At 31.3% G+C, this 13,615-nt stretch overlaps 1 protein-coding gene across 2 annotated transcripts in view; it reads left to right on the top strand.

The window, feature by feature from the left end:
- STK38L (serine/threonine kinase 38 like) overlaps window positions 1-13,615 on the top strand; it is a 109,540-nt gene that overhangs the window by 80,769 nt on the left and 15,156 nt on the right. For both annotated transcript variants that reach the window (XM_074268773.1, XM_074268772.1), the window contains exons 3-6: window positions 2-53; window positions 8,612-8,734; window positions 9,758-9,841; window positions 11,341-11,464. In XM_074268773.1, the coding sequence (XP_074124874.1) occupies window positions 2-53; window positions 8,612-8,734; window positions 9,758-9,841; window positions 11,341-11,464 (383 nt within the window). The remainder of the gene's footprint in view (window position 1; window positions 54-8,611; window positions 8,735-9,757; window positions 9,842-11,340; window positions 11,465-13,615) is intronic.

The following is a 13,615-nucleotide window of genomic DNA, read 5'->3' as shown; positions in this document are numbered from 1 at the left end:
GGCAAAAGAAGTTAGAGGTGGCTATGGAAGAAGAAGGATTGGCAGATGAAGAGGTAAGATAGCTTTTGGGTTTGTTGATATATGTCATGGATTTTTACACTTCTAGATGATTGCCTAGTGTAGAAAATCATCATTTGACTTATAGACTTATTTTCATCACTTTTGGTCATAAAAGTGTTAAAGAAAAAGGAAAAAAGTCAATTTACTACTTATATAATTTTCCACCACATCTTTAGCAGTAGTCACCAAAAGAAAGATTCAAGCATTATTGTCCTTTTGTAAATAAGATTTTGTAAAATACTTTATAGTATTAATATCTTAACATATACAGAAGCAGATTATTAAATTTAAAATAGAAGTGGATTGATTCATTCAATAAATTTGATTTATATAGCCATAACCAATCAGGAAAACTAATTTTCCCCCCCTGCCTATACCACTCCAAAATTTTTTTTAAAAAGGTTTCTTTGATTTACTTAAGGAATCTATCTGTGAGTTCATCAGTTTGGGTGGTCCCTTTTATCAATGAAAATTTCAATCCTTCCAAATCAGACAGTTTAACTGTCAGCAACCCCCAAATTCATTACTTTCTGTTAATGGGTCTCTCAGAAGATAAATAGGCTGGTCCTCACAGTTGATAGGCTGCTTGGTAAAATGTGCCAAAATTTGAGCTCCTTTAAGAACTTCCAGTTCAATATAAATTAGTATCAGAGGAAAAAGTAGAACAGTGTCTAACCATGATAGATCTTCACAACTCATTTTATTTATGACTACAATTATTTATAATCTTGACATGTTAGAAAGGAAATGGCTTAGTTCTATAGGAAAGCAATTGGAAAAATAATAAGATTAATGGAGCCCATGCTTTCATTTCTACTTAGAGGTAATAAAAGCTCTCTCTCTCTATAAAAAAATCTAAACTTAGAAACATATCTCTGCATATAATAATCTCTTTAATTGGTTATTTGCTACAGTATTGTTTAGTTACTCTTCTTTTTTTCTTCTTCTTCTTCTTCTTTTTTTTTTTTTTTTGCTGAGGCAGTTGGGGTTAAGTGACTTGCCCAGGGTCACACAGCTAAGAAGTGTTAAAGGGCTGAGACCAGATGTGAACTCAGGTCCTCCTGACTTCAGGGCTGGTGCTCTATCCACTGTGCCATCTAGTTGCCCCTAATTACCTTTCTAAATAATAATCTAATGGAGAAATTTCATCTCTTTATATTACAGAGTTTTACAATTGAAGGGGAATTTTGAGATCATTTAGCCAAAGTTAGAAAACAAGGACTCAGAAAGTTAAGTGATTTATATAAAATCATACAACTCATTCTTTAGTGGCAAAGTATCTGGCTTTTAATCCAATCTCCTTGGGTCACAGATCTTGTTGTATCTTGTTTATAAAGCTATTTTTAAAAAAAAGTTACATAAATAGTAATAGTTTGAACACTAAATAATCAAAAATATATTAGCATACATTTATGCTTTAATTTAAAACATTAAAATTAATCTTAGATAAGTTATTTTAACTGATATTTAAGTGAAAAATTACTTTTAATTTATATCAGAATGTGTGTGTGTATGTGTGTGTATTTATATATATATATATACACACATACACACACACACATTATATATATATATATATATATATATATATATATATATATATATATATATATATATATATATACTTACAGGCATTTGTAAAACCTAAGAAACTTTACATTCCTTACCCTATTTTAGGAAAACTTAACCACACACATACAATAAACTTTACTCATATGGAATGTTAATAATAGAGATTTTAAAGGACTACTTGTTCAAATTTAGAAAGATGGAGCAAGACATTTTAGTTTTTTCCTTCCTTTAATAGAACATTGACTAGCCCACAAAAATGTTTGAACTAGCTTTTCCTGAATATTTAATCTGTGATATAAATAGTAAGCAAATAAAATACATATTCATCATTCCTAAGAGTTTTTTTTTTTAAGATATCTGTTTTAGTTACATAATTACAAGGCTTTATGATTTTGAGTATATGACTTTGCTTCTTTTACTAGGTCACTTAATTGACAGTATTTACAGCAATGTAACTTTGTGTTACATTTATAATTTTGTATTTCCAGAATTATGATAATCTGTATATTAAATATTTGTGCTAAAAATACATGAGCTATTTGTTGTGGAATGTAGTATAAGATTTCAGATGGGTAATGTTGCTGTTTTCTCTTCCTTTTTGGGAGGGGTAGGTGGAGAAATAGTTGAAGACTTTTCCCTCTATTCTGATTAAAGCAGTTCAAGTTTTCACAACTGCATCCAACTGCATTTAATTTTATAGTATTAGAGACAAACCAGCAGCTGCTTCAAATAATTCTTGCATTGATTCATTTCTGAATGTTTTAAATCCAAAATATTTAAAGCAAATGGTTCTATAATGCCACCTTGTGGATTTTATTGATATAGTCAGAAGGATTGATATGATTTAGTAGAGTAGCCATTTATAGAGTTAGCATTGTCTGTTGTTTACAAGCAAATCAGTTTTTGAAGCTAACCCAAACTAGTGGAATGTGCCTACATGAACAGAATGCCTAATTGTATAGTACTCATAGCTTGTTTATCTTACCAGTTGATTTTTAAGCCATATTCAAACTTTTAATTTTCCTTATTTATATTTCTTGGCAATATACTTATATAAAGCTTTATGGTTAGCATAAAAATATGGTCAGTGAGAGAAAATATGGAGTAGGACATGGATATTGGAACAAAGATTGTTTCATTTTGATACTTAGTTTTTATCATCACTCATTATTAAGCAATTTATTGATTTTATAAATCATTTAGTTTTATTTTTTGGTATTTGAGTGAGCAGCATAATTTAGCTAGACTAAACTACAATTGAATTTAGTACTTACATCATTTTTTACCATGAGCTTCTTATATAATTTATATTTAAATCTAGCAAGATATATTGAGCTATGATAAGTGCATTTTGAAATCTTTGATTCTGAAAATGATTTCAACATTTATGTCATTAATTTAAATCTTATGACAGTGTATATTATATCATATTGAAAAGCTTAGGAATAAATATTTGTTGAATGAAGTTTCAAGTGATTACCACAGACTTCTCTGATAATGTTCTTCTCAGTTTATTTTATTGCCAGGATTTTTAATAATAATATCCTTAATGGAGCACACTGGACACTTTAGGAATTTGAGTGGAATAGATTTCCTAAGAGAATTCAAATTGATGGTGGAATACTATCACTTAATAAATAAAAATTACATTTATTATAAACTCTAACACAGATCCAGCATAGGCACTAAACCCCATGATTTCATTGATATGGGGAAATTCTAGGTAGGGAAATTCCCTATAATGTAAGGCTTATACCAGTGCGATTAGTTAGTTAATGAATACTTGTTAAATGCCTATAATGTCCCAGGCATTGTGAAACAAAGTATTTTAAATTTGTTTTTTAAATTTTGATAATATATTACTTTTCCAATTCCAATTCCATATAAAGATGATTTTAGCTTTCACTTTTTGAAAAGATTTTAAGTTCCAATTTTTTTTTTTTTTGTCCCACCCTCACTTACTTCCTCTGTCCCATGTTAGCAAGCAATGCGATATAGGTTACATGTGGACATTCATTTTTAACATATTTCCATATGAGTTATGTTGGGAAAGAAAAAATCAGAACAAAAGGGAAAAACCATGAGAAGGAAAAAAAAGGTGAAAAGCAGTATGCTTCCATCCTTATTCAATTTCATAGTTTTTTTTTTTTCTGGATGTGAATAGCCTTTTCTATCCAAAGTTTATTGGGATTTCTTTGGATCACTAAATTGCTGAGAAGAGCATAGATGACCGTCACATAATCTTGCCATTATTGTATACCATGAAATATAGTCTTACACATGTTCCTAAGAGCAATGAGATGTCAAGTGACAACTCTAACATAAGTACTAATAGATAATACATGAACTGAATAAATAAGCTTAAGAAAAAATGCTGACAATCAGATATATAAAATAATATACTATCTACAACTTATCTATTGTACTTATCTAAAATACAGAACTGTGGTACAAATATTAGATATTACCTGATTCAATTCCCTTTGGCATTAATGTGGTTTTCTATACTATAAGCCCATTCAGTGACTGGAGAATTAATTAATTTTTGAGGCATTCCATGCTTATACTTTCTTAGAACTTTCATTTATTTGTCTTGGAGCTTTCCTCTGGAGAATTCTAATAATTCCATATGATAACTCTTTAGATGTTTGAAGACTACTGTAATATTCTTAGTAATTCTCAGCTATTCTTTCAATTTGTATAATTCAAACATTTTCTAGTCCTTCAATTCATGTAATAAATATATCTCAGCTGAGCAGAGGAGACTCATCTGTTGGATAGAAAGTTGGTCTAGTTGCTTCCCAAAGCTCTTAAAGGAGTCTGTGAATAATTAAGGTTTTAAGATAATATATGATTGATTTGTATTTTAGATTATTCATATTTCATCTTTTAAAAAACTGTAGGTCAGATCTGAAGTATTGTGTTCAGATAGTTTCATCATTCTGTATAAAATATTTTAATGCTTCCAGCATTAAATTATTAAAAATCAAAATTTAACCATTTCCATGCATCCATTAATATTAAAAATATTTATAGAATTATATGGCCAAGTCTCCCATACCTCATAACTGTTAATGAATTCCTTTGACTTTTTTCTTTCTGACTAGAATAATAGTGATTAATGATAATAGCTAACATTTATATAGCAATTTAAGGTTTATAAAGAGTTAACCATATATTATCTTGTGTGGTCCTCATAGTGACCATTATAGTAGGTTCTATTATATTAACCACTTTTTAGATAAGGACACTGAGTTTTGGGAAATATAAGGAACTTGTCAAGGGTCATATAGCTGGTAATACTTTGAATATGGAGTTAAATCCTGGTCTTCTCATTTTAATTTACCATATTGGTGATGTGCTGCAACTCTCCCAGTGTAGCCTGAACTAGAGCATTTTGGAATTGGGAAATACTTAACAAAATAGATAAATATATAATAGAGCCTTAATTATGTTAACATGTGGTTTTCTAAGTCAAGATGCAGGGAACCTCATGTTTATAGGCCTCTGTCTCTATTTGAATTTAACAACTCAATCAATATATTAGGCTGAAAGAAATTTAAGTGTCTTGAAATTTAGATTTTCCTTTTGGATTGATTCAAATAACTGCATATTCCCATAAGCTATCCAGTCTATTAACTCCCTTTTCAGTTATATGTCTAATTCATTATCCATTTGCATTGTCTTCTATGACATGTTTGGAGTGGTTGACAAATTTTGAGTTATTTGTTCAATTGCTTGCCATAGTTTTCATCCACATCTGGGCAGAGTTAGAGTGAGCTCTTTTGAATGAATTTCATATGGAATACTTTATAACATTACAGAGCTTGATGTAAGCACTCAGAGGACTTCGCCATATATGGGAAATACTGATTTGATTTAGATTCTACACTGTACAGACTCAGTGATATTGTCAGATGTGTATTTGTTTTACAGCTATAAATATTAATAATTAAAGGGTCACTGAACAAAGTCATTTTTAATTGTTAAGATTCATGTATAATTTAACCTATGTGTGAAATGTAGTGTGGGAAAAGAGCCATTTTTTTCCCCTAGAAAATCAAATTTTTTTTTAATCAACAAGCAGCAAACATTAAAACATCTTGTATTCTAAAAAATATCTGGTGTACAGCTGAATATAATCTTGAAAAGTGTAGCTGTTGCCTTCTTAATACTTAAAAAAGAATTATTATGAATATTTTGTGTAGATGGGAAAATAGACCTATGGACTGGCTTTCTTGGTTTGTAATATTGGTAGGTCTCCTTTTTCATAATAAGGGCTAATATTTTTCCCCCCCAACTCTTTTAGAGTCTTTGAAATCAAGCCTTCAGAATCATGTCACCCTGCAGCACATTCCCCTTCTTTGTATGTTTTTTTCTAGTCTAGTTACTTTTCCAAAACATCTTTGTTTTTTTCAGTTCTACTTCTTACTCTAATAAGATATGGAGTTCAAATGTGGTAGAACCACTGTTCTTGGAGGTAAAGAGAGATTTTTTTTTTTTTAAATCTTGACAGATTTTTCCATTTTCCATTTGGTTGCTGTCCTTCTAGTTTTCCTTTACATGTCCTAAAGATGACTTTTATTGGTCTTGAAGCTTGTTTATCTTTCAAAGCTTCTTGCTATACAAAAGAACTTTAGCTCATATTCTCCCATATTTTCCAAATGAGCTTATAATTTTTCAATTCAGTAAACATTTATTAAGCCCCTCCTTCCCTGCTAAGTAGGGAAAAGAAAAGGACCATACTAATTGTGTATGTATTATCTGAGCCTACTAAAAACTCTGAGATTCACCATCAGGTTATCTTTATATTTATAAATATTTTGCTCTTAGGCAATCTTGTAGACTATGTTGTAAATGGTGACAATAGGTGGAGTATTCGAAATATTAAAACAAGGCTAAGAAGGCCAGATAGCTATCAAATGGCCTTGATTGCTATTTAAAGGATTTATGCAATTTATTTTGTAAGCAATAGGGAACACTGAAGAAGTTTGAGCAGAAGAATGAAAAGCCTGACTAGATCTGTGTGTTAGGAAGCTTAGTTAGTTCTAAAAAATGAAACAAAATATTGGTGTAAAAGAGAATAGATATAGAAAGACTTGTTCTTGCAGTAGTCCAGCAAGTGATAATGAGGGTCTGTTCTTGGGTAATTATGGATAAAGAAATACTGAGAGATTAGCATCTAAAAATTTTGGAGATTTATTAGATAGTATCACTGATGTGATAGGATAAGAGTGAATATAAATAAAAGATGACAAAATTTTTTTTTATTATATATATATATATTTTATAATATTATCCCTTGTATTCATTTTTCCAATTTACCCCCCCTCCCTCTATTCCCTCCCCCCGACGACAGGCAATACCATACATTTTACATGTGTTACAATATAGTCTAGGTACAATACATGTGTGCGAATATCATTTTCTTGTTGCACAATAAACATTAGAATCCGAAGGTACATGCAACCTGGGCAGACAGATATTAGTGCTAACAATTTACATTCCCCTCCCAGTGTTTCTTCTCTGGGTGCAGCTACCCCTGTCCATCATTGATCAACTGGAAGTGAGTTGGATCTTCTTTATGTTGAAGATTTCCACTTCCATCAGAATACATCCCCATACAGTATTGTTGTTGAAGTGTACAGTGATCTTCTGGTTCTGCTCATTTCACTCAGCATCAGTTGATTTAAGTCTCTCCAGGCCTCTCTATATTCCTCCTGCTGGTCATTTCTTACCGAGCAATAATATTCCATAACCTTCATATACCACAATTTACCCAACCATTCTCCAACTGATGGACATCCATTCATCTTCCAGTTTCTAGCTACAACAAAAAGAGCTGCCACAAACATTTTGGCACATATATGTCTCTTTCCGCTCTTTAGTATTTCTTTGGGATATAATCCCAGTAGTAGCGCTGCTGGGTCAAAGGGTATGCACAGTTTGATAACTTTTTGGGCATAATTCCAGATTGCTCTCCAGAATGGCTGGATTCTTTCACAACTCCACCAGCAATGTATTAGTGTCCCAATTTCCCCACATCCCCTCCAACATTTGTCATTATTTGTTCCTGTCAAAAGATGACAAAATTTTAAAAAATTTTCACAGGGCATGATTATCTTGTTTTCCTTTTTTAACTGAAAATGAATAATTTTGTAAATGTTAGAAAATTATTGTAAATTTACAGTGTTACAAATTTTATGTTGTATAATACACTATTGTTGGTTTACAATAAAAAAGTTATTGTATTCTATTGTTGTTATGGCTTCCTATGTAACTAGGACTAAAAAGGATACTGAAACATTTAGCAAAATGGAAGGGAGAAATTGAAACCATCTATATCAAACAGGAGGCTAAGTTATCCTGCAATAACTGTGAGGACTCTTGAAATTATCCTGAGAGCTTTAGGAGAAATTTAAAAAATTCAGAACAACAGTTTGACAAATGATATAGAGTCAGTAAGAATAGGCAAGAAGAGTTATTGAATAGCATTGAGGGCTCAGCTAATGTTATATACCATACATTTGTAGTTTTATTTTGCACCGAGTGCAGAGAATATGTTGTTTTTGGTGTTGTATTATGCTGGGTGGAAAGGAAACATAAATGTCAGAAACTTCTTAAACTTTCCTGTCCTATCCAGTTTTTATACTTAATTCAGAAAAGGCATGTAGGCTTGTGGGTTTTTAGAACTAGAAGGAGAGAGGAAAGGGTTTAGAGAGCAATTAGTCGAACTCCATCTTTTACAAATAAAGACACTTGGGTTTCAAGAAGTTAATTTGGTTGCCAAAATTACATAGTAAGTGGCAAGGATAATAATCCAGTTATCGTAAATAAAAGTTCTATAAATTTTTATTATAAACAAAAATTATTATACATAAAAGAACTTTTATGTCTAGATTTATGTTGCAGACTTTTAAAAAACAATTAAAAAAATAAATCGATCTTGTAATTTAATTATTCTTTTTTTTCCCCATAGAAAAAATTACGACGATCACAGCACGCTCGCAAAGAAACTGAATTTCTCAGACTCAAAAGGACAAGGCTTGGCTTGGATGACTTTGAATCCCTGAAAGTTATAGGGAGAGGAGCCTTTGGAGAGGTTCATGTCTTTCCTTAAGTCCTGTCTTGATAATTCAACCCATCTTTTCTCCTGAGTCCCTGATTTGTCTTTTGGTATATTTATTAATCTAATATCATGTATTTCATCTTTTTAATTTGGGAAGTAAAAATACTGTATTAAAACAGACTTTCTGAAATTTCAAATGTGACTTTTTTGCAGTAATATAATGAATTTTTACTATTTTAAGAGTTTTAAAATAATTTCTACATTTTTTTGATGTATTTTAAGAATTTATAGTAGGAAAAAAATGTTACTTCCATTTCAGAAAGATTATTTTTTCCAAATGGGCATGTTTCTTAGCATGTGTTCCTAGGAGAAGATATATCTGATATTTGTATATCTATTCAGATGTGTATATATTGCTTATACGATTTGTGATTTAATTGGTGTAGAGATCTTCCAGAGAGGAACTTCTTCCAGTAGATACTAGCACCTTCCTTGTCATGCCCTGAAGGAATTTCTTGATTCTAAAGCCAGATTTGACTATCTACTACTTACAAAGCTTTTCAGGAAATATGTGATCTCTTGGAGTACTAACCTTAGAGGCAGAAAGAAATGTGTTCAGATCCTATCTCTGACACTTAAATAGTTGTGTGATCATGAAGAAGACACTGAAACTCTTTGAGCCTCAAGCAATTCTCCAGGACTTTAAATTATAGAGGAGTTGAGATCTCAGTAGAGAGAGGAAATCCCATCCTATGTAATCACAAGTTATTAACATATTATCATCATAATAATATCATATACATACAGGCCAACTATCTTGATAAAACTGAAAATAATTTTATTGGTATTATTGGTGGCATTCATAAAATGTATTTTATTCTGATTTGCTCTTGAATTAAATTAATAATCATGTGTTTCCCATGTAGATAGATAATGTTTTGGTGTATGCAGTAATAATTTCTCAAAATAAACTCCTGCTATTTAATTAAACTCTGCTTTCTAAAGAGCCAATTTCATGAATTTATCCAGAAAATTTAATATACCTTTTGTTTCTAGGTACGCCTTGTCCAGAAGAAAGACACAGGTCATATCTATGCAATGAAGATATTGAGGAAGGCTGATATGCTTGAAAAAGAACAGGTATGTATTGCACAACATTTATACCCATCTGAAAGTATTTATTATATATTTCTTAGATGGAAATAAATTTTGGGTTTTGAAAAACTGGTAGTGGGAGAGTTTAGAATGAAGAAACCTTTATCATTTAATCCTATTTCTTCATTTTATGATGAAGAAATCAGGCCTGGGAAAGTTAAATGTTATGCCCAAAATCATATAGGTAATTAGTAACAAAGCAAGAACTATAAGTTAGATAATAATTATTTTTTAAATTAAAGTATATGGGAAAAATGACATTGGATCCTCAGAATAACAGATTACTGTTTTAGTAATCTAATCAGTTGTTGCCTAACCTTATCATAAGTTATTTATTCTCTCCTAAGTATTTACAATAGGATAGGTAGATGGTGTAATATATACAAGTGTATATATTACAGCATATACAGCACTGGGGCATCAGGAAGCTTCATCTTCATGAGTTCTCATCCAGCTTCAGATACTTATTGGCTATGTGACCTTGGACAAGTAACTTAACTCTTTCTGTCTCATTTTTCTGATCTGTAATATGAATCCAAGAAAGAAATGGCAAAGCATTACAATACCTTTGCCAAAGAAATCACAAAGAATTTAAAACAAGTCAACAACGACAAGATATATCTCTTTTCTTCTATAAAACTTAGTCAAAATAAAGATGTATCCCTTTTCCCTTCTTTAGAGAAATGAAAGGCTTTCTTATTTCCTCATATTTTTAATAACTTTGCTCATGTGCTCATGTGCTGTACCATCTCCAAGTTTTCTAGAGTTCCTATTAGCTTAAGATGTAAACCAATAACTGATCTAGATTGGTAGAGGGAGTTTCCTCGCTACACTAATGAAAAAAATAGGTCTGAGGATGGGTAACATATGCATGCATGCACACATACCCATACAACATGTTTCTATTTTGTCAGGTGTTTAGTTGTATCCAGGCAATGATAGTGTTTACTACTACATCCAATTAAGCAAAATACTGTACTCTGATCTTTCCTGTGCTACTCTGTGCTCCTTAGCCTTTGGATACCTTTGGGGGAACAATTTCTAACTTGGCTTTGAGACATTTACAAATAATCCAGACATTTTTAATCACGCTAATGTAATAATTTCCTGCGCCTATACTGGATACATTTTAAAAGTTTACCATTTTTCCTTTATTTATTATCTTAAAATGCTCTTTCAAAGGTTTAGAAGTAAAAATTCCTACCCTTGCATTATACTTTTGGTAAGTAAATGCACTTAATCTGGTGCCAGGAAATAAGGCTACAGTTAAGGATTTCTCCTCTGATTTCCTGTGTTTGGATTTAAGTGCTCTTAAATAAACTGAATAATAAACTATTATTTTCAAATGTGATATTTTAAAGCGATAACTAGGTTTTTTTTTTTTTTTTAATCCTAGAGCTCCTTATTACTGCAGGAAAAGCACTAATTCACTAATTTATCAAAATTAAACATTAATCTGTATTGTATTTACTTTTTTAAATTAGGTGGCCCATATCCGAGCAGAGAGAGATATATTGGTAGAAGCAGATGGTGCCTGGGTTGTGAAGATGTTTTATAGTTTTCAAGATAAAAGGAATCTTTATCTAATCATGGAATTTCTCCCTGGAGGTAAACACAAACAACAAGAGTAGTAACAAGCCAATGCAACCATGTCATTTTTATGTATGATGATAGAAAGTGGAATATTAATTTATATAGAGGTTGACTTGTATATTTCAGTTATCAGCTACAGCATTAATGAATAAGGGATCTGTTTTCTGTCCTAGAATCATTTCTAGCTTGAGATGGAAAGATCTGGTTCAATGAATATCATTTCTATTAATTCAACATAATTCATATTCTTTGACCATGAAAATATTCTAGGATACTAGTTCTCAAACTTTCTTTTTTTCCCAGCAATGGGACCCTCACTTTAAACAAAACTTAGTGGAACCTTTAAGTAAAATTTTTAAAATATATATATATATATATATATATATTTTAATTCCTGCCAACAATGGCCACATAGTAAAATAAGACTATATAAAAAAGAAAACCTTTTTTTGAATCTTAAAGCATGTTTGATCTGCTTACATAAGAGAATAAATTCCAGAAGAGTTAAATTCCCCCTTTACAAAGCCTGATTTTTCATTTTAGCCATGAGTAAAACATAAAAAGATAGTTTTACAAGAATCAGGGTTGTTGTTTTTTTCTTAAACGTTCTCTTCCATGAGTCCAGTGAGAGGACCTTGTCCATAGCCAGAATGGCTGTTAATCCTTTCAGAATATAACAGAAAGAACAAAAACCAGTTTTATCTTTCCCCAAGATTCAATGAAAGAAGAGACAATAATAGAATATTAAAAAAAAAAATGAATAGGGGCATCTAAGATTTTTTTTCTTCCAGTAGAATATAATATTCTCTGGAGGAATGTAAGCATTTTGAGGGGTAGTGATTGTTATTTTTATCTTTTTTCTTCTGTGGAGTCCCTTGAATGTAATAGGCACTTAATAAATGTTTATTAATTTTAATTCTGGATTTCTTTCTAAATTCTCTCTAGGAGAAGTCTAAGAGATTACAAATTGGTCTAACAACTTTTATAATATAAATTCAATTCAATGAACATTTATTAAGCATTTTTCTCTTCAAATCACCATGCTAGGAATTAGAATACAAAAACCAAAAAGAAATAATTAAAAACAAAAAGTTCTGGTTCTGGTGTGGAATAACTTACATTCTTTTAGAGATACTAAATGAATCCTAGATGCCACACATAGATCTCCACAAGGGAGGAAAGAAAAAAGAGAAACCCAGGTAAAATGTTCTGGGAATAGCTGAGGAAGGAGAGAACACTTTGATTTGAAGACATCAGAGGAGGCTTCGGGGAGATGACATCTACATTGAACCTTAAACTGAAAGATTCTAAAATAACCACAAAGAAATATATCTGGGGCTTGGGAGCAGGTGATGTGATGCAGAATTCCAAGACAGCTAAAGATGTAAGTTTGAAATTATCTGACATGCAAAATAGATTTAATTCAAATTTAATTATCCTGTAACATGCACTCATAACATGCAGAGTACTCAGGTGAGTGCTAAGGATTTAGACAAAAAATGTAAATAGTCCCTGTTATCAAGGAATTCGCATTTTACTGCAATTATAGGATCAGAAGCCAGATTGTAAATGGTCATTGAGTTGTGAGGAAATAGAGAAAGAAAATAGTTTATTCTTTGTAGGAACCTAAGACATAGATATAGGATAATAATTTGATGGAATGACATTGTTTTCCTAAAGGTTTTTATTTTATTTTATTTTAGTTAGTACATATGTTATAGATTACTTGAAAGCAAGAAAATTTTGAGTGTGGGGTCTTTGTGCTCAAGTAATAGGTAACAGAAAAACAGAAGGAAATTTGATACAAGTAAATCAAGGAAGTTGTGGAGAAAGGCAGGGAGCTAAAGAGAAGGTGAGACTCCCAAAATGGAGATTTGAGCAGGAAGAGAGAAAGGAAGAAAGGCAGCTCCTCAGTTGGGGTTTCAGAGAGGAGAAAGCAATGCTACCAAATACAGGGACTGAGAAATAAGAACAGGGATTTAGAGCTCCCAGTTTTTGCTTTCAGTCTTACCCCTTGAAGTAGAAAGCTATGAATAGCCCCAGGACAAGATAGGAAACCTTGTCATTGTCTTTGATTTTGCTGCCCATTTCTGCTTCAATCTAGAGTTTTATTGGAGAGTTTGAGGCTTGAGTGAAGACTTTGTTCAAGAAGCCATTCTTGAGTTT

This window comes from Sminthopsis crassicaudata, chromosome 5, assembly GCF_048593235.1.
Source record: "Sminthopsis crassicaudata isolate SCR6 chromosome 5, ASM4859323v1, whole genome shotgun sequence".
In the NCBI taxonomy this organism is placed as follows: domain Eukaryota; kingdom Metazoa; phylum Chordata; class Mammalia; order Dasyuromorphia; family Dasyuridae; genus Sminthopsis; species Sminthopsis crassicaudata.
This window is presented reverse-complemented; position numbering and strand designations above follow the sequence as displayed.